Source organism: Festucalex cinctus, chromosome 19 (assembly GCF_051991245.1).
Source record: "Festucalex cinctus isolate MCC-2025b chromosome 19, RoL_Fcin_1.0, whole genome shotgun sequence".
NCBI classification, from domain to species: domain Eukaryota; kingdom Metazoa; phylum Chordata; class Actinopteri; order Syngnathiformes; family Syngnathidae; genus Festucalex; species Festucalex cinctus.
Genome location: NC_135429.1, coordinates 1789767 through 1812209, shown reverse-complemented (window position 1 = coordinate 1812209; position 22443 = coordinate 1789767). Strand labels below are relative to the sequence as shown.

Sequence of the window (22443 nt, the reverse complement as noted above, 5' to 3'; positions counted from 1 at the left end):
AGTTCTCCTCCATCACTAAACCTGTCCTGCCCGATATCCACTTGAAACATTTGACTGACCATTCACTTTTTAAATATCAGCTTGCACGTTAGCATTGCTCAGTGTTTCATACAAATAGCAGACGAGTATTTCAATTGTAAACTTTGTCATGACTCGATTTGAGCATATTTGTCATGGTGTGGTCTGCTTTCATTGTCAAGCCGCAGGGGGCTCGTCTTGGAATTGCTAAGTCACTTTATGACTGAAGTAAAGAGGCAGTGGAGTTTGTTACTTGTGCTTTATTACGAGAAACAAAGATGAATTCACAATATTACACGGGAACAAATGTGGGGACACTTGGGGGTGGGAGAGCTGCCGACTCGTCATCTGGTGGTCTCACAGCGGCCAGGCAGTTTGGAAGAGGACCCAGAGCACCACATGTTCTCTGCAGGGGGGGTGACATATGGGGACATTACATTAGGTACAAACGCACAATCAAATACAACATCTCGAGAAAATATGATGCAGTTGTTTTACTTGACCATTTTGCAATAGAACTGTGTGATATGGGCATTTTATATACACCAATAATACAAACTGAACGAAGCAACTGGTAAATTTCTGTGATCTTTTATTTGATTTTCCTCACACAAAAGTACAAATTTTATATAGAGCACACAATTCAATTCAATATTCTAATAAGTACCATGTAACGTGCGATGGACGGCGCTCTCAATAGCCAAATGCGAGGCCGCCATATTGCTCCTCCCAATAAATGTTTATCGGCATACGATTCTATAAATTTACAGTATCCAAATTGGAGAAAATATTTGACAGTAATTAGTAGAAATAGCATGATTTATGTTTTTCTTTTTAATTCATTAAACAGAACTTAAGGCATTTTACACCTGCCTTCAATACATATATAAATTATATGCATCCAATACACTCGTATTAGAAAACAATCAGTGTGACCAAGAAAATAGGTCAAACCGGCATAAATCGGCGAGCAATGATACATGGTGAACTTGTGCACGCTGTCCGTTGTAAGGAGGACTTCCCAAGAATGAAAAAAAAAAAAGATGTTTTGACCAAATTTTGGCGTCGACAACTGAGCAGGTTATTTCAACAAAGCACATTCGCCATTTTCATTTCCGTTACAAAAACTCTATTTACTTAAGGTTTTGAAAGATTGTTTGGAAGTGTTTCCCTAGCGCCAACAGATTGCTGACCAGCAGGAAAAAATAAAGTTTGAAACGGTGGTAAAAGAGCGAGCCGTTCTCAATGAAGCAAAGAAACGCATTGTGACGTGATGTGCTCGAACCTCAAACGCTCTTTTCCCTCAAATGTGCAAATCCTACAAGAAGCAAAACGTCATGTGAGAAAGGGCAACAAACGCCAAAAAGTTGCTCGTGTGCTCGCCTGCCGAGCTGACAGAAGACCACGCATATGGTCGCAGAAAAATAAACAAACCTGTACCACGCGAGCTGCAGTCGGACGTGACGTCAGGCCACCATTCAAATTCTTCCGCTTGTTGCACACTAGCGCCGCCTGCTGGCCTGTCATCAGGATTGCAAAAGTGTCTCACCTTTATAACATATCTATGTTGTTTTTTCACGTTTGTTTTTGAGATCGCCCAGATGTACATGTCTATGTTTTTGTAAGCCTGTAAGCTTCATTTGTTGATAAATAAATGCTTATAAAAAAAAAAAAACACAAGCACGCGTCTCGCCATATATAGACCCTTCCAGTGTGACGTCCCGTTAAAGTGCGCCCCCTTGCGGTGAAGGGAGAGCGTCAATGCGAGTGTATTTGAAAACAATCATTTTGACCAAGAAAATAGTTCAAACAGTTGATAAATCGGCGAGCAATGATACATGGTGAACAAGAATGAAAAAAAAAAGAAGATGTTTTGACCAATTTTGGCGTCGACAACTGAGCAGGTTATTTCAACAAAGCACATTCGCCATTTTCATTTCCGTTACAAAAATTCAATTCACTAATAGTTTGGAAAGATTGTTTGGAAGTGTTTCCCTCACGCCAACAGATTGCTGGCCAGCAGGAAAAAAATAAAATACAATTTGAAACGGTGGTAAAACAGCGAGCCGTTCTCAAGGAAGCAAAGAAACGCATTGTGACGTGATGTGCTCAAACCTCAAACGCTCTTTTCCCTCAAATGTGCAAATCCTACAAGAAGCAAAACGTCATGTGAGAAAGGGCAACAAACGCGAAAAAGTTGCTCGTGTGCTCACCTGCCGAGCTGACAGAAGACCACGCATATGGTCGCAGAAAAATAAACAAACCTGTATCACGCGAGCTGCAGTCGGACGTGACGTCAAGCCACCATTCCAATTCTTCCGCTTGTTGCACACTAGCGCCGCCTGCTGGCCTGTCATCAGGACTGCAAAAGTGTCTCACCTTTATTTAAAAAACCCCAAACATATCCCACAAGCACGCGGGTCGCCATATATAGACCCTTCCAGTGTGACGTCCCGTTAAAGTGCGCCCTCTTGCGGTGAAGGGAGAGCGTCAATGCGAGTGTATTTGAAAACAATCAGTGTGACCAAGAAAATAGGTCAAACAGTTGATAAATCGGCGAGCAATGATACATGGTGAACTTGTGCACGCTGTCTGTTGTAAGGAGGACTTACCAAGAATGAAAAAAAAAAATGTTTTGACCAAATTTTAGCATCGACAACTGAGCAGGTTATTTCAACAAAGCACATTCGCCATTTTCATTTCCGTTACAAAAACTCAATTTACTTAAGGTTCTGAAAGATTGTTTGGAAGTGTTTCCCTAGCGCCAACAGATTGCTGGCCAGCAAGAAAAAATAAAGTTTGAAACGGTGGTAAAAGAGCGAGCCGTTCTCAATGAAGCAAAGAAACGCATTGTGACGTGATGTGCTCGAACCTCAAACGCTCTTTTACCTCAAATGTGCGAATCCTACAAGAAGCAAAACGTCATGTGAGAAAGGGCAACAAACGCCAAAAAGTTGCTCGTGTGCTCGCCTACCGAGCTGACAGAAGACCACGCATATGGTCGCAGAAAAACCCCCCAAACCTGTATATCAAGCGAGCTGCAGTCGGACGTGACGTCAGCCCACCATTCAAATTTTTCCGCTTGTTGCACACTAGCGCCGCCTGCTGGCCTGTCATCAGGACTGCAAAAGTGTCTCACCTTTATTAAAAAAAAACCAAACATATCCCACAAGCACGCGGGTCGCCATTTATAGACCATTCCTGTGTGACGTCACGGTGGAGGGAGAGCGTCATGGTCATAATCTCTGAGTGCAAATTCGATGCAGACGTGATGAATGTGCCATATTATCTTTAGTGAAACAATCATTCATATATCATATTATATTCATATATCTCCCACTAAACATCCGACATCTAATGGACCTCCAGATCATGTACGAATCGTGTTTGGCCGGTCGTGGACTATTTCTCCGTCCATATGACCCCCAAACTAGGTTGACTTTTGACGTCTAAACGTCCGTTGGCCGTTGATATGACGTCCCATTCTCACCATGTTTGTACTTTGTACATGAGCACAAAAAAAAGCATTATATATTCTGCATTATTTGTGTTTTTTGTTTTTTTTTAGTTAAAAAATACATACAAATATTTATTTTAGTTGTTTTTTTTTTACTCGAAACTTTAAGCTTCGATGCATGTGGAAATTCATTTGCATATATATTCATATTCATAGGCTATTATATAAATTTCGTTTGGGTGTTCTAAAAATTGACGTGGTCTTAAAAAATAAAAATAAAAGAAGTTACTGTACATTGTTCTACGTTAGTGATTGTTTTAGTCACCATTTTTGTAAACTTGTTAAGACTTAAAATATCCACTAGATGTCACTGTCTTTGGTAATGTCCGTAACATCCCCAAAACGACTTTCAAATATTTTCAGCATGATTTTTTTTTTCTTTACACCATGTAACTTGGCTTATATATATATATGTATATATATATATATATATATATATATATATATATATATATATATATATATATATATATACACACATATATACTAAGCTGTTTTACCAATATTTAGTAGCATGCGATTTCAAACCTGATTCTCGTCAAAGCCAACCAGCAGTTCTCTGAAGTGTTCGGTCATGCGAGGGTTGTTGCTGCCACCTAGTGGAATATAACTAAACCCACAAGAGAGAAACGCTGCCCGGTTGCACTTGTTCGAGGTGGAGGCCACAATGACAACACAAGAAGATGCTTTCATTTCGATTCGGTGTATATTTCAAGATGACTGAACAAACAGAGCAACAGTGTAAAAAGCTGAAGGGGAGAAGAAGCGCTGAGGATGATGGCGTCAAACTAACAACCCAAAAGGAAATCAAGAGCAACTTCACATCACATTAAGGCTTAGTTTGAACTCCTCTTGAAAGCAAACTCGAGGTGATGATCTGAAAGCCGAAAAAGATGTCACGAGCATTAAAGCAACACTGGCGAGGAAAGAAAATCGAAATCTCAAGTTCAGACATGGCAACACAAAGAACAATTCAGTGTCTTTGAAATTAGCACAAAAAAAAAACAAAAAACAAAACAGCCAATCAGAGCTGCGTCCTTGTTACATAACCCTTTAGAAGACGTCATGAAAATGTTAATTGTTTTTCAAACTACTACTGTTCATCTTTTTGGAAAAAACTAACTGTAGAAGATCCCTTCAAACTTGCAACTTTTATTGACCATTTTCAACAAAATTGTCAGAGTAAACGTAAAAATCAAAAATGCGGTTTAAGACATTGATGTGATACTTGTGTGTAAGTTTCATTCCCAGCTCAAACATTTCTGCTACGAAAAACAAAATTGGTGAAATGATGTACGCAAACTAACTGTTTATAGTGGCCACAAGATGGCAGCAAATGACTACTTAATGTCTAAACGGAGCTCTGCAACTCACGTCAACATTTCCTTGGCACTGTAATGCCACCAGATTGATGCGCAAACAATGCTGCTAATGTTTTGGGGGCACAAGGAACAATGGAGAACAGGTAGGTGTAATTTATTTAAAAAAAAAAAAAAAAAAAAGAAGCAAATATTGAAAAGACTCTTATGTAAGATTACAAGTGTCATCGTAATATTTGCACTTTTCCTCCTAGTAGTAACATTTCCACCCCAAGCGAGTGGACGCAGCTCTGCAGTGGAAAACATGAATGGTGATTATGCGAGTATCCCTACGAGACGGGGAGAGCAAGGCAAAAAAACAAAACAAAACAAAACACTGCATGATGATGAAATCGTTTGAATCAGTATTTTCAGTATCAGTCTAGTAACATCCCGTCTGCGAGGCCTCCGCACCTGTTGCTAAACGACGGAAGACAGCAAAAATGTGAGTCCATGACGAGAGCGCCCTCTGCAGGAAGGGAGGCCTAATTTAATAACATCCCTACTTTTTTCTTTTTTTTCTTTTAACGTATTGTTGCTTGCCTCTTTGAAGCCCTAGCAGCAAAAATGTACAATCGAGGCCATTTAGGAGGGGGGGGGGGGGGGGGGGGGGGGGGGATCGGCATTGTAAAAATTCACATTCATTCCATCCATTAACAAAATCAAGGCCCTCTGTACAAGAATTATTATTGCATTCACTTATCTATTTGCTGTCATACAAAAAACATCCAAAACAAAAAACAAACAGCATATTAAAAAAAAAAAATAAAAAAAATAAAAAAATCACAAGAATCCAATATATTATAATTCTTTTGACATTATCTTTACATAACAGTTACACGTTAGGCCAATTGGTTTGCAAATGATCAAAAAAGGAAGCGTGAGTGATGATGATGATGATGAATTCAAACAGGTGGTTGACGTCCCTCCATACCGCATACGTTGGCGTGTACACGTGTCAGGAACGAGGCCTGAGCGCTTCCTCGCTTCTTTTTTTTCTTCTTTCCCAGGAGTTCACATGTGCCATGGAGCAAGGTCACGTCAATGGCTCTTTGGTGCAAACTGGCCCCCCAACCCCTCCCTCTTCCCTTACGCGCACTGATAATCACATCGTTTGTGAACCACAACAGTTTTAATCGACATAAACCAACAGAGCAGCCCGATGCCTCGCTGCACATTCAAGTACAAAGTAAAAAAAAAAAAAAAAAAAAAAAAAAAAAAAAAAAAATCGATTGCAAATCAAAAAAAAAAAAAAAGTGGAGAAAAGAAGCAAGACAAAAACGTCCCCCCCCTAAGATAAAATGGACAAAGGTTTTCTGGAGAAAGCCAGTATTTGACACTTCACCTTCCTGGCCACACGGGGGTGCTGTTAATGAGAAACGCTTGCCGACCAAGTGCCACAGAAATCCACAACCCTGGTGCTCTTCTTCATTGTTTGTCAGAGGTTTTCGTCGCATTCGCATCTGTTTTGCTTGGACAGTCCGTCGGGGTTACTTTTTTTGTACTTTCTTGCCTTTTTTCAGTTGCAGCTTGTTCTTCACGTAGCCTCGCTTCCTCTTGGCCGTCTGAAAGGAGCAAATGCAACACAACTCAGTTTATTTTGTTGAGGGGGGCTGGCGGGGCTGTTTCAAGTGTTGCCTACAAAGGCAGAAATGATTTGAATTTTCGAGCACTAACTCTTAAGTTAACAGAGGTCTTAAAAATGCCAATATGAATGTGCGTTCCATGCTTGTTTGCACCTTTTTGGAGGTGTGCTTCTGTTTGGGCACGATGCTGCGAAGCTTGCGGTCCAGCGGCTCCCTGTTGCCAAGGTTCTTGACCTTGTAGATCCTGACCAGCCAGTGCTCCGAGGTGAAGGCCTCCTCCAGGTGCTTGAATTTGATATCCTTGTTCCCAATCTCAGCGTTGCGCGTCCGGTCAAAGCCCGGGGGCGTTCGAAAGTCCAGCTGAGAGATAGATGGGGGGGGGGGGGGGGGGGTAGTAAAATGTCAGAAGAAACGCAGCTTCCCGGGGCAAAAAAGAAAAAAGAAAACTCATTAGCCAACCTGTCTCAAGAAGAACTAGTGTGAGATTTAGAGGAATCTAGCAGAGAAGGCTACGACATACAAACAGTTGCAAAGCTTCGGGGGAACTTGAAAAGGCTTTGAGGTCATTCTACAGAGTAATGAGAAAAACAGCGGAAGCTGCAGGTTGCTGGGCAATATCTGATTTTGGTGTAAAAATAATTCCGTGCGCCGCGGGGGATTATCCAGTCTTACTTTAATTGGTCTGAAAATGATTACACAAGTATGTTTGTTCATCTATGTACGTCTGGAACATATAGTGATGGATGTGCGCTTCCATTAGATGGGAGAAGACACATAACCTGTTTTTTTTCCGTTAACAACCACTAATATTACCAGTTTTCTTCCACTGCCATTTTCTATAATACATCGTATTTGTTTTTCCCCCATTTCTTGGCTGAAACGGATTCAATCGACCTGTAGGCAGTCGTGTGATCTCAAGAAGGATCATTCCGCCCCTGCCTTTGCCTACTCCCAACTAGTCCCGCAGCACAAAGCATGTGAAAAATCTTTGAAATCTTCCGTCACACCGCGGGGACTCCCGAGGCACCTGCGAACACCTTTGAACCAGCCAATCACCTTTCGTGGCGGCAGCCGCTTGTTACTGTCTACAAAGCACAGGAACAGTGCACCTGACTTGTTCCGGGATAAGACGACTTGTGTGAACTTTTGCGCACAACTGCGACTCATTATCCGAGCCCCTGAAGTGGATCAGAGCGCCGGATGGAAGTGTTGAGGATTCTCACGAGACCCGACTCGCCCTCGAGATGCGCAACAGATCAAATACTGTACGGTACTGTAGTCGTGTGTTGTATTGTTGGAGTTGGGGTGCAAAAAAAAAAAAAAAGCGGCCGTTAGCTCAAACTCACCTGCATCTCACCAAACCGATAGTAGGACATCTTGTACATGAGGCAGTTGAGCAGAGTGGGAGAACCGGCCTTGTCCACTCTGAACTCTCCCTGAGGAGTGAAGTAGTCGCTCTCCTGGAAGACAACATTACCATTATTATTTTTTTTAAACATCTATTCAATTCTACCCGACTCATAAAAATGCACTCTGTGGCGATTTGGTGTAAGTACTAGTGCTGTTACTATAGAACATTTTTAGAATCAATCCACTAATTTGATTCACTTACATTTTGTATTAAAATGCATTCATAACAAAAGCATTTTGTGATGTAAACACCAGTGATTGCCGTTTAATTCATACTCCGTATTCGAATAGTAATTGAAGAAAAGGGGAATTGATGTACTGTTACCAGTTCATCGTTTTCCAAAGTAGAAACAGATGTTTGCAAATGTCTTATTTTGATTTTAAACACAAGATAATCAGTCTTCTTTCATGAAGGACTACAGAAATCAATGAACCATTACTGTTGATATGCTGAAATCAGACAATTTGGACAATATTAAATTAAAAAATGGCTCCAAACGATGGCTGTGCTCGATTATTAACTAATCTATTCCCCAATAAGTATAAATACGTTTGTTTGTGTTTTTTTTAATGTTTTAAGTGTCCCAAAGACATTTTTTTTAAATGCTAGAGCATACAGAAGGCTTTAATGCAGCCTCTCAACTGCAAAGAACGGTTGCAGAAATGGTAGTTATTACACAAACGGCCAGCAGGTGGCAGCTGAGCAACGGAACTCAACCAGGGCCATGTTGAAAAAAAAAAAACAAAAACCTTAATTACTCACGATTCTAAACATATTTGTGACAATTGATTAAACTTAGCTATATTCTAATGCTATTTGCTGCAAAACGGAAACAGAAATGTACTTTTTTTTTTTTCCCTGATGAAAGAAGAGATTTGAATCTTTCTTTTGATATGTTCCATGTTTTAATAGCAATAGAACGCAATATTCTGCGGGCCTTGCAAAATCAGTCCAAATCCAGCAAAACAGCCGCGTGTGAACGGGATTGCGAAATGTGAAAATGGCTGCCAGTGAATGAGTTAAAATAGATGACTTGATAATCAATTACTTGTTTGTTTATTGATGTATTTTGACAGTTCCCAGGTGCAGAAAAAAAGAAAACCATACCAATATTCAAAACATTTACCTACTCTCACCACTCACTAGATTGTATTTCACAATTTGCGGCTGCAGCTACTCTTATTTCAAATTTCAAAACTGTAATTAGACTATATTTGTACTGTACAAATTTGAGGATGGAATCTGAAGAGTGGAAAAAGGGAGGAGGAAACTGCACTTGGCTTTTAATTGGAGCCCGTTTAACGGAAACATCCAGACTGGATGCTTAGTGAACAGATCAGGTACCAAGACGGAGCTGTGCAGATGGTCAGGCTGCTGGAAAACCCCTCGCAAGTTGGAAACCGTACACGACACGACTGCAACCTTTCCACCAAGCGGCACAATAGAGTTCCCAATGAATTTGACAAAGATGCTAACTATTCAAGCTGCATCTCAAAGAGAGCTACTTTGGTTTTCATCCTGTTCCAATCATCCCTTTTAACACACAAGTGACATTTACTGAGACAGAAAACTACTGCCACTGCTTCCCTATTGGTATTCTGATCGCATCTGCGGCTAACAGTCGATCGGTGTTACTGATGTGCTTGCACCTTGCTTTAAAAAAACAAAAAATCATTACGGTGATGTAGCTGCAGGGGGCATTTAAACAGATTACTGTTGCTTAACTGATACGTCTTCACTTGAGCACGCCCGCATCACTTTCATTTGTTTTATTGGCTGTGTTGAATTCCAGACGTGTATTTTAGTTTTCCGCAAAACTGGTTTTGTCATCATTACTGGCAGTGCAAACCTTCTTCACATTCTTGTGGCCAATAAGAGAAGAGATTGGCGTCATGTGCCTTTTTGAGGATGCGCCGCCACTTACCCTGATGTCCTTTGGGTGCTCCCCCTCGGCGATCCTCACCATCCACAGGAACTTGTTGATGTCGTCGCCCGAGTAGCCGATGACACCGCCGAAAATAATCAGCACGTAGTCCACGTCCAGGGACCTCATGATTTTGTAGGCGGCGCTTTCGTTGGAAGACATGGCTTTCCCCACCTAGAGTGGCAAAAGTACCAGTTGAATCGATTTTAAATGCTAATGGAAGTATTCAAGTCAGAATTACTGTACAGTAACGTATGAAAAACACTTGTAGGCCCTGTTGCTGCAACTTGAGACCTCCAAGTTCGACGTAAACATTTGCAGAGGTCCCTGCAGAGAATCAAGCTTGGATGCGTGCGACATGATTAATGTGACTTTGCCAGCATATATTCCAGATCTTGCCACCAGTCCTCATCCCTCAAAACATTTATTGGCCAACTGTCACCTCTATCACTGGGAAACTGTAAAGAGCTTCACACAGTTATCTTCACCAGATCCAAAATGGAGGATAAGCTTCAGTCTCCATCTTCAGGCAGAAACATACCCTCACGTACACGTTACCTTCTAAACCAGATGTCTCGGTTTAACCAAGACACTTTGTGACCAAGCCATTCGTTTGGGCCATGTGTCTGTCAATCACGCAGTTGTCATCGTGGTTCATATGATAAATCAAGTAAAAAAAACAAAAATCAATTCTTCCTATACCACATTTGCGTTCTCATTCTCATCCACATGTAATCACAAAAAACAAACAAACAAAAAAAGATTAACTGTATTGTATATTTGTTTTTCAGCAAAATTGTAGTATAACGGTTTTTAAATTTGAACATCTGGCTCAAAAACACCCACTTTCACATTGTTGTGCATGTTGATTCTTGTTGACATTTTTTTGTGGGTGACTGTCAGAAATTTAGTTTATCTGTAGAATGCTCCACTTTTTTTTTTTTCCCTAAACCAGTGATTTACAGCTTAGCTCTGAAAGTTTTGCCATTGAATTTAGAAAAAAACTAAAAAATAAAAAAACATTGGTTTGTACCCAGAAAACACATGCCAGCATGTTGGACACAAGCAGGCTTTAATCTCGCAAGTTGGCTGCATCCTTGGGGGATGAAACGTTTTATGACGCTCGTAAAGTTTCTCCTCTTTGCTTTGTGAGAGGAAGTCTCTCCAATGGCCATCCACTGTCACAGTCAACTCTTGACTCCGTGAAAGGGAAAAACCTCAAATAAAATGCAAGTGCACACGGGTCGCTAGCAGAGCAGTAGCCACCAGTCAATTACGCCCTCTAATGCGCCGTGATTCTATTTTCCAAGAACAGATGAGGAGCAGACAGGCAGCGAGGGCATCAAAGTGGAGACGGAGTTTTAAAGGAAGACATTTTTAAATGCAGCAGCTGAGGGAGAAATCAACGCGACCAACCTCCTATTGTATGTGACAGCAATGAAATGAAATGCTTAAGAAAACATGACGAAGAGAGAGCTGATAGAATTGGCAATTTCATTAAAAAAACAAAAAACAAAAACAATCACAACAGAGCTTGTTGATCTGGTGGCTGCTGCTCATTTTTGTTTCTCTGCGATTAAAAGAGCTCACCAGTGCTATATGACTGTTGTTCCACGTGTTGTTATCAACGAGCGTGGTCCTGTTGGCCATGCCGGCTATTTGATACCCGTAGTCCCACCACGACATGACGCGCGCATGCTCGTCTGTATTCTGCCTCAGCCAGTAGTAGGCCTCCCTGAAGTCGTCCAGGATGTTACGTGACCTGACGAGACAAAAGCAAAATAATGTTGCAGGGAAGTCGTCAAAAATATTAAATGTAGGGCCATTTTACAATATTTCCACATACTGAAATTAATTCATTAGTTGTTACTTGTTGCTCAGAACAGACTCAAACTTGTGGTGCGGGGGCCAATTGTGGGCCACAGGATGAGATTTTGTGGCCGCCTACTTGGCATCAAAGTTTAATTTTGTTGCCCTGCGAGTTTGTGTTTTTGTTTTATTTATTTTTTTTTAATCACTTATGGGCTACCATAGTCCCAGTCATGTCTTTCCCAAAACCTGCCATGAAGAGATTTATTGATGATATTTTGGCATGACATGTGCGCTGCCATCTATTTGAGTTAGTACAGAAAGCTATCTGAATAGTAATTCACAATTTTTTGAGGGTGGATTCATGTCCTAAATATGGCGACCAGAAATACAATGTATAAGGGGTAAGACAACTTTGTTACATCTCGCTGCAAGTATTTTAAAAGTTTGGGATGAGTGCTACGCTACTCTCTGAAGACGGCCAATAACTGCAGCATATGCTTAACACAAACACATTTACGTGACCTAGAAAGCCTAAAATAAGTAGCCATATCAAAGCGCGCGCTGTCATGCGCACATCAATATTTCAACAAATGTATGAAATATGCATGTACTTCCTGTCTTGCTGCTTTTTGTGGAGACACTTTTTTTCCCCCCCAACTACTAATTTAGCCCCTCTCCATGTGGTAATTCTACAGCCATTATCAAATTACAGCAGGCGTGTGAACACCACGTGAGGGTGTTGTCACTCCTTACCCGTCATGGTTGTACGATGCGAGCACCACGCTGGGGCTGGAGTAAGCATTGCTGGTGACCCACGTGCAGTGGACGGCAAACATCATCAGGAGCATGAGCATGAGCATGGTGACGATGGACTTGATGTTTGAACCCAAACCTTCTTCAGCTTTCTCCTGCTCGGACACGTGTTTTCGTACCTTGCCAGCCTGAAAGGGAGGCAACACAATAGGGATGTGACAATATCCAAACTTCACATCACAATACAAAGGTCACGATATGATAATGATCATGATATTGTGGGGAGGTTGGAGATACAATAAATAATAATAATAATAATAATAAAATAAAAAGGTCACAATATTGTATTAATTTTTTTTTTTAGCTCATACTAAAAAAAATTGTACAATACAGCAATGAAAAATATGAGAATTTATAATTTATAAATTATATATAAAAAATATATATTGAGGCACTTGCTAATGCAAGCACACATTGAGCTCCTAAACATATTGACTCAGTTCACGAGCATATTCCATTCCCCTTCATCTGACCATTGTTGTGGATTTTAAACATTGAAGGGTCAAAATATGCCTTGTGAAAATTAAACTGCACTATAAAAAACAAGCCACCAGAGGGTGCTAGAATTGCACAAATGGAAATCAACCCGACTCTTTTAACAGATGTGCCGCTTTTAATATTGTGACGCGACGACGACGATATATTGTGGCAGTTTTAATATTGCGATATCACGATATTGCCGTTATCGTTACATCCCTAGCGCACACAATGATTTATGATGCTGACGTTCCATAAAGAACGGACAAAGTACTACATATGCAAACTATGGTGCAGAGTCCTCATGTTATGTGCCTCTGAGGATACAATACAAAAAATAAAATAAAAAACAAGACTCACCCTTCCCTCTTTTCTAACAAGGCCATGTTGGGTATTTATATATCCCTCCATATCATTTTAGGTCACTTTTTTACAAAACGTGGCACAGGGAGGAGGGGGAGAAAGCTGTTGAATGATGAAATGATGTTGTCTTACACGAGCCACTTTGATTTCATGCACCTTGACAACATCAGTGTGGGTATAACTATTGTACGGAGGCGTTCAAATGTGAAACAAAAAAATATTTTCAGGCTTTTGACTGGTTGAAGTGGATTTCAAGTGCATGTGGATGTGCTTGCCGGAAGGACGGTGATTCGATTAAAAAACGCCATTGGTCCGGATGTTGAAGAGAGGATATTCATTTCAAAAATATTTCTGCACGTGTGGTGTTCGCTTTATACTGACTGCTTTTGTCTGACGAACAACAAAAAGGTATCGAACCGCTCATTTACCATGCGAGTGTGCTCAGAATTGGGTGAACATATCAAATAGCTGTAGTTGAATCACAGATGAATCACAGGTTAGCTGAAACGGCTCAAAATATTGGTGGGATGTGTAGATGAAAGCTGCCAGCTTTCCTGTTTGAGCACAAAAGCCCCACAAAGGGTGTTGAGCCAAGCGCGACCAACAAAGAGAGATATCACAGTGACTTCAAGACTCCAGAGATGGATTTACACTGTATGGTTCAAGTGACACAATTTCAATTTTTGGCTCTCCAGTCGTTCAACTCGGATATGCATCATAGCAGCCTTAGGAATGGGTGATATGGCCTTAAAAGCTTATGTAAAAATAAATAAATAAATTAATTAATCCAATTTAATAATAATAATAACAATAATAACAATAACAATAATAATAAATAATTAGTAAAACATTTTTTTTTGCCCATTATAGAAAATGCAAGTGATTTAGGAATGGGTGATTACGGCCTTAAAAGCTTTTGTTCGCCACAAAAATCTTATTTAAAAAAAAAAAAAAAAAAAACAGCTGCACAAAAAAAGCTTCTATAAAAGTGTGAATAGTTCTAAAGAATTATTAAAGAAAAAAAAAAAATGTATCATGCTTGGAGTTGGGGGATTTTTCAGTGTATCACAGCCTTCCTTAAAACCAGGACGCTGACAACCCCATTGCTTTTGGGGGGCTTGCAATGCCAAATTGTAATTGGGCACTGGGACCCTGCAATGCAAATCCAAGCAAAGGTGGTACCATCCACCTCGACACGTGTCGGATCGAAACGCGACTGCTTCCTGCGACATTGTGTCGAAAAAAAAAAAATGTCCATTTGTACAGTACAGCTCGACAATGCATCACACCCTACCTTATCATAGAGATTCCCAGAATTCCTCTTGTCGTCCTCATCACTGCTGTCTTCGGCGGGGGGCTTCTCCCGCTTGGTGTCATCTCCCATGTAGTGTTCAAAGACACTGGAGAAAGCCACGGCCGACAGCATGCACACCACCGGAGTTAGTGTCAGCATGAGACGCACCATCACGCCGGCGAAGTACACCGCGCTGATGGCATACAGGGCCACTGCAAAGGAAAAAAAAAAAGACGAAAATAACATGACTCATTGAATAAGTGCAGACTGAAAAGATACGCCGATGTCAAAAATGAATAAAGACAAAAAAAGGCAGCCTCAGGCTCAGTTAATCAGTCTTTTCTACTTCTCCACATTACAGCGCCGGAATAGAAAGTACACCGGTAGCTTTCCGTCCTTCAAAAGCGCCGACCGGGCTCAACAAGTGAGTGCCTAATCAATAGCAATAATTGGCTGAGTAAGTTGGAGGAGAAACAGACAGCTGAAGGACGTTTCTATTGCTTGAATGTCCTCTGACCTTTATCTAGACTGGGCTGTCCTATTTTTTTTTACATTAAAAGCTTGTAATATTTGTTAATCAAGTCATAAGTCAATTATGTATTAAAAAAGGATTTGGATAATTATTTTTAATTTGATTAATTACTTAAAAAAATAGATTAATCAATTATTTTAATAAGCATTAATGAGCATCTCTAAAATTGACAAGTGTGCAGCTAATCAATGCGACTGGTATCTAGGGATGTAACGATATCGAAAACATCACGATACAATATCACGATAATTATCACGATATCGTGGGGAGGTTTGCGATACAAAAAAAGGTCACAATATTGTAAAAAAAAGAGCTCATACTAAAAAAATTATATATATTGTGCTTTTGTGCATAAGAAAATTGCATATAAACAAGCTACAATCTCTAACAACACTTAAAATTGAGGCACTTAATTAATAATGCACGCACACATTGAGTTCCTCCACATATCGACTCGCTTCACAAGCATACTAAGACGATCATCTGATGATTAGCGGGCATTTTAAACATAGAAGGGCCAAAACATGCCTTTGTGAAAATTAAACTGCACTAAAAAAGTAGCCACCAGAGGGTGCTAGAACTGCAAAAATGGAAATCAACCTGACTTTTTTGATCAGATGTGCTGCTTTTAATTTCGTGACATGACGACGACGATATATTGTGGCTGTTTTAATATCGCGATATCACGATTTTGCCAGTATCGTTACATCCCTACTGGTATCAGAATTCATAGATGTGATTGGAATCAGCAGGATAAAACTGTATTATACAGTATTAGTCTCTTATTCACAAAAATCTTTTCATTATTTTTTGTCTTAATCAGTTTCATATTAGATGGCAAGCAATAATAGGCCACACTATTTCATAATCAAGATTTTTTTTTTTTGGTGGGTGGTGGCTGGGGATGTTGGCGGACAAGCATTTATCAATATTTTTTTTTCCACCCACATTCGATGACTTTTTTATGATAAGATTGAGTGAATTGAGTGTTTCCTTATCTGAATGAAGACGACTTAGCAATTCATCATAACTCTGCTGAATAATATGAAACTGTCAGCATTCATTTTCAGCAGAAATTACATTTGGCTTCAGAAGTACTTTTGTGCTCCATTCAATCCAGTCTTCCATTTCCATATTTCCGTTTAACTTCTCTGCTCTGTCTAAATGTCTGCTTACGTCATTATTCTGGCATGGACAGTTTTCTGGGTGAAAAGGATGACTACTTATAAGGACAAAGCTCCCCCACGTTAAACGTGGTGTCCTTCAAGGCTTGGAGTTAGGTCCCCTTCTGCTCATTTAACGACTATCCATTGAGTGGTAAAAGATGTCAAATATGATGAATATATCAGCCCACTCATATGTTCATTGAGTTGTTGCACAATACTGTCTTGAAAACAAACTGCGACATTAGATGACCTTGAAGTCCACCAAAGACTTACCAAACACTCGCTCGTCATTTATGTTCTTGATGCAGAACCAGAGGCCTGCCGGGAAGGTGCACACTAGGATGTGAAGGTCAAAGAAGAAGGAGACCCACGTCGTCGGCTGGTGCTCCGACACCGATGCTATGATGGGGATGTGGATCTTGGCATAGCTAAAGGGAAAGTTGGAAGGACAGACAAATGATGCAATAAATTCCCCGGAATAATAAGGTGGAAAGATCCATTACATCCACGGCATCTTTGTAATGAAACATTAAGATATATCACCACGCGAGTTATGCGCTCTCTTTGCGCTTCCTTTTGTGTTTTATGCTCTCTGTTCATTCATTACGGCCTTTTACAATACAGCTTGAAATATTTCCTTCTGAAGTTTTTACTGATTACCATGGGGAGAAAAAAAAAAGAGCCACAAAAAGAATTTGTATCAGCCTCCAAAGGAAACGGCATCAATCAGCAAATAGGGTGGGAACTGATTGTCACATACGTCTTTTGTCATTTGCAGATCACAAAGCGCATGCTGCTATGTGGGACAAGAAATATTTCTGTTGAAGCGTTTAACCCTCTACGTCATGGTGCAAGTTAGGTTTGCACAGAATGTTCAATTTTACTACACATTTCAGCAAAACTTACCCAGTGTCCCAGAGTGAGTAGAAACGCCCGCTCCATGGAGCAATGTATCCTGTAAGACAGGAAATAGTCTTTTCAATTGCATTTCAAAAACAATAATAACTATATTTAATGCAATCTGATCTTCAGGTCTTGGAATAAACATGGAAATTGCCTGAAGACAATCTGAAACATTACGCCCTATTTATTCAGCAACTAAAAATCAAAATTAAATACCGGTAACTGTAAATCACTATCTATAAATATGTGATCATTGCCCTCCAGTCACCAAAAACAGCAAACATTCATATGATCAACAACTAGTAGTTTAGTAAATGGACTAAGTACTAGTCTAAGACTACTACAATGAATGGCTAAATAAACAATTCAATGTTGTACTACGGTGGGGTAAACCATGCCCAGCCCTGTCCCCTGCTGACTCATCTGTGCTTCAGCACATTTATGCCCACCATAACTGTGAACCAACACCACATTGTCCAAACATGTAATCTTGTGTGTATGGAATATGAATAAGGGCAGCAAAAACACACCTGTTTTTACCCATCTCATTTACCAATTGTTGCCGACTGAAAATGACATCACATCTGCTCAGGGCTCGACCAATCACAGCTCAGCTTGAGAATGTCAAATGGCCAAATTCAGAAAACAGGTAAATCGTGATTGGTCATTACCTGAGCAACTGTGATGTCATTTTTAAAATCGACAACTAGTGGCAAAATGGTCACCCCAAGATACATAAAAACAGGCTGATTTATATTCATTCATTCAGTATATTGTGCAAGTGGTCATAAAGTGGCTGCACAATCATGTTGATACATCCCGGCAGAGGCAGCGTACAGCGTACTGGGCAGATCAACAGTCAGTTGCAGGGCTGACACCCGAGATTACGTTAGCCTTTTATTTCCACTGCCAGTTTGGCTGCCGGCTTTTCTGTGCCTCTGGCCAAATATGACTTCTAGCGGCTGTAGTTTGTAGTTTGGCTCAATCGTAGAATTATGCTGTGTGGCCAACTTCCATTCCAAAAGTTAGCCACTTTCCAAGAGTGCAAAAAACTGCCAGTTTTAGATAACTCAGAGGCTCACGGCAAGATTCTTTCTTTGTATAGATGTTAGAATTAACTCGTTTAAATCGTTATGTGGTATGCATATGAACAATTGTTGCCTGCCCAAACTATTTAGATGCCTGGAAACAGTTCTAAATTACAAAAACATACAAAATGCAACGTTTTAGTCATCTATGTGATGCAAGAAACAACGTCTGAAAGCAATATTTGCATACTATTTTTAAACCAACAAACTACACATTGTGCTGGCTATAATTTTTTTATAAGACACTAAATCACACGAGCAAAATGGTTCAGAAAATGCGAGGCTCATGTGTAATCATAGTCCTCCTGATTGTAGGAATAGTATTCTGACATCTTAATTACGGGAATTCTCTTATTTATAAACATAAGAGGAAGCATTTATACTGCAAATTAGGCACAAGGCATTTCATATGTGCATATATATTTTAAGCTTTGATCTGGAATACATTACAGCTCTGAATTGTTGCTTGGGGGGCTTTCACAGTCGTACATGTGCACAACCAACACCCATACAAGACAACACAAATGAGCTCAGCCGCATATTTTAAAAATGCACCGTTTCCCTTTTCCCAACTGCGATACCAATTTGCTACCATCTATAACTAAACAAACCAAAGCACCTACACTTCATTTCTATAACAGAGAGAATAGTTTGCAGAATTTAAAAAAATAAAAAATATCACAAGGTTCCCAAGACTGAGGAAAACAAGTAACAAGTTGGTAAAGTTTAAATGAATGGTGGTGAGTGTTGAAAAGCCACATGCTATCTATATATAAAACATACACATATTCACTAACTGGCCCAAGTACAGCAACTGATTCTAAGCACAATGACATAAACCCCACTTTAATGATGATCTACTGAAGGAGCAATGTGTTTTATGGATACTGTTTGAGTGGTTGTAAATTTATGACATTCCTCGCCATTGTGATTTGGGGTGATGTCGAACAGAGCTCTACGAAGACGTGATCTCAAAATGGTAAATCAAGTCTAATTCGCACAAATGGAATGAAGTGTAATTTCACAAACAAAAAGCAGTCCATCAGCGCCACAAATTACAGCATTGAAATACTAATAAAAAGCTAAATGGAATCGATAAATAGCCAAGGAAGCGTGAAACGATGGCGGCTCGGCTAACCTTAGCGCAGAGCTGCATATCAGAAGAAAATATGAAGTGCAAGGACAATATTAAGAGACAAAAATGCTTATAGATATTTGTGCATTCAAATACATTTACACCGTTTTAATAAGTTCAATTGTGTTTAAAACTTGGAGCGGTACTTCCATGCTTAAAATATGCTGGGGGGGTTTCTATCACTACAGTGCCATAAAAAAAGTACTTTTGTTTGAGTTACCCTCACTTTAATGTTTAAGATTGTCAAACAAAATTATAGTTAATATTAGACAAAGTATGAAGGTGTACCACAAGCCTTTGCGGCATCATTCCCTCCGTGCACTGTAAAATGTGCTAAGCAAACAAACCATGACACATGTAAAGGCAATCGGCAAGACTTCAGCAAATATCACGAGACATCAGCTTGTTTTGCATTTTCTCTCTCTCTCCATTCTTTTGTCACGCCACCACAAAAAGCTAGCCGCTGAGGCAAAGTGAAAAAAATGTGATGACAACCATAAATCTATTGTGACATACAGGTAGCTAAAACTATCTGCCTTGATTGCTCAGGACAATATGTCAACACTAATAAGAGGACAACACGAAGAATGTTTAAGTCACTTGAAACACTGCTTGCTCAGTTTGTTGCAGATAAAAATGGATTGTATTCTATGTACAACTGCATTTCATCGGTCTTGACGCACATTTGCCATCATTAGGAGCTTTTAGTGTGGCACAAGAATCCTCTGAGCATGGTATATATTGCATCCCAGATCAGTTCATTGACCTATTTGAGAGCATGCTTATTCATCTAAATCTGCCATGGTATTCATGCACAAATAACAGCCATAGAGAACATTAAGGGAAGTATTGGAAAGAAAGATCAACAGATTAACAAATTCATGAAACAGATTTACGAGGATTCATTATTGAGGTTGTATGCATATTTATTAGTTTTAAATGCCAATAGACAGCTCGACTAAGTGCAATTTCTGGAGAAATTGCGTGCGAATGCTGAAAGCTGAATGCTAAGATTTGAATACACGTAGAATGCTTATGAAGTAAATAAATTATGAAATTATGACCTCCTGGTTACTGGACAATGCACAACTGTGCCATCGAGCATCCCTTAATGATGATAAATTATATGTATGGCAGCGGGCGTGGAAAGTGATACTTAGAAAAAGGTTCAACGTCTATCCCATTGAAAATGAATGAGGAAAAGTTGATATTAAATGTTAAATTGTGCAACTACTGTAAGTCATGTGGAATCAGACGATATATACGCCGGGAGGTGTCAATTTTCTAAGCTAATTGAATGTGGGAGTTGTTAAGCGGCAAAAAAGTGTGGGGAATAAAAATCACAATAACGTGGGCATTCCCACACTTAAATCTGATAATTACTGAGTGTAATGTGAAGTTGTGCAATTGCTCACAATGGCAAACACGGATCACGTTGTACATGTTGATACCACGCCAGCCAGGATATTGCATTCATACCCGTGTACGTGAGATAGATGACGGTGAGGAAGACCACGCCGGCGGCGAGAGAAACGCCGAGGAAGAAGAGCGTCTGGAATTCTTGTCTGGTCAGTCTGTCTCTCAAGTACTGCAGGAAGGCATATGCTTGGAGGAGGGCAAACACACCTGAAAGTAGGAAAAGAAACGACCCGTCAGACGGCTTTCAAATCGTGAATGTGTTTGCTTTGTCTTTTGTCAATTCACGGTGCTTTAGGTTGCACTGAATACGTGTTTCATGACTTATTCATCGCGCAGAGCTCTTGAATCTGCCTCTTTTTAACATCTGCTGAATTTGTTAGGAAAGAAATTAAGCACTTCTTCTTTCCAGCATTTTTCTCTGTCAACCCACATCACCCTGTTTCTTCAGCGTGCCCACCTTTTCCACAACGAAGCCCCTTGAAGGTTTCTTGGAGAGCAGCCATGGTGCTAAAATTCTATCCCACCTCCCCACGTGCCCAAGGGGGCACCGTCCTAACAAATCCATGGCTCAGTCACTCTCCTATCGCCTCCCATGGTGCCTCCTAAATGCTACCACCAGATGTTCGGAGCAGCTGCTACACAGGCGACACAAAATAGACTTAAGCGGGAAGGCAAAGCTAAAAACGGAGTCGCGGATATTTCTGGTGTTGAATTGCTTAACGTCTTGCAGGATGCCGTTTGTGTACATTGTTTAAAGAAAAAAAAGAGAAAAAAAATGCTCCTGCAGCATTGCTTAGAAACAAAAAGTATATACAAGATTAGTGCATGTTTAAAGAAAATAGTGTTTGTCAGTGGCCAAAAATAGAAAAAAATTTGCTCAGTAGTTTTAAGAAAACAATACAATTGTTTAGTTACGGTCTTGAAAAACAATACTGACATTTTATGAATGCAAATAAGGCTGGGCTGCTGGGCATTTGACAAAATGTAAATATATGAAAGTCAAAATGGTGGTAAAATGGCTTCAAAGGGTTTTGACGGCGATCGGACATTGCATGGTGTGTAGGGCAGGGTGATATTGACTTAGAATAGAAATATTTGACAAAAATATGTCCAATTTACATGACAATGACTTGGCTTTATTAAAATAAAAGTTTTACTTTGGTTTATTTTATCGCTGGCATTTGCTTTATTGACCTGGCACAATGTTTGTTTCACCATTTATTCCCCAGCTTTTATATGCATTAACTTCAACAACAACAACAACAACAACAACAACCAAAGTTCCCTTTTGCTTCCAGAATATATTAGCCGTTTAAATGTGCACAAAAAAATAGATAATACTGCTTCAGTAACTTTTCACCTCTTTCAAAGCAAGAGTGTCATTAAATCTTCAAAGTAGGCCAGTAAAGGAGAGCAGATAGTAGATTAAATAAGGATCATTATTCAGATATTTATGATGTGCTTCGCACACTTGAGTTCGAGGAGATGATCATTTCTTCCCTTGTACATCTTTAACTCACCTGTGCACACCCGATACTAACGATCAGGATCGTTATCAGGCATGCGCATGAGCTGATTATATGAATCAGGTGTGCTAGTGGGCAGAAATACTTCAAAGACCGGAATT

General features: G+C 39.9%; 1 protein-coding gene and 1 long non-coding RNA gene across 5 annotated transcripts in view; both read right to left on the bottom strand.

The window, feature by feature from the left end:
• Positions 1-263: 263 nt before the first annotated feature.
• LOC144008142 (uncharacterized) lies at positions 264-3289 on the bottom strand. 2 transcript variants are annotated; one of them, XR_013280673.1, is made up of 2 exons: positions 973-3289; positions 264-424 (listed from the first exon to the last, which is right to left on the bottom strand). It is a non-coding gene; the product is annotated as an uncharacterized LOC144008142 (long non-coding RNA). The 2 variants fall into 2 exon arrangements; XR_013280674.1 differs by having other exon boundaries at positions 1453-3289.
• A 2274-nt stretch (positions 3290-5563) lies between these two features.
• stt3b (STT3 oligosaccharyltransferase complex catalytic subunit B) overlaps positions 5564-22443 on the bottom strand; it is a 64835-nt gene continuing 47955 nt past the window's right edge. For all 3 annotated transcript variants that reach the window (XM_077507170.1, XM_077507171.1, XM_077507169.1), the window contains 10 exons: positions 20877-21023; positions 17178-17226; positions 16545-16699; positions 14574-14785; positions 12380-12567; positions 11405-11576; positions 9815-9988; positions 7826-7939; positions 6633-6839; positions 5564-6458 (listed from right to left, as the gene is read on the bottom strand). In XM_077507170.1, the coding sequence (XP_077363296.1) occupies positions 6384-6458; positions 6633-6839; positions 7826-7939; positions 9815-9988; positions 11405-11576; positions 12380-12567; positions 14574-14785; positions 16545-16699; positions 17178-17226; positions 20877-21023 (1493 nt within the window). In that variant the 3' untranslated portion in view covers positions 5564-6383. The remainder of the gene's footprint in view (positions 6459-6632; positions 6840-7825; positions 7940-9814; positions 9989-11404; positions 11577-12379; positions 12568-14573; positions 14786-16544; positions 16700-17177; positions 17227-20876; positions 21024-22443) is intronic.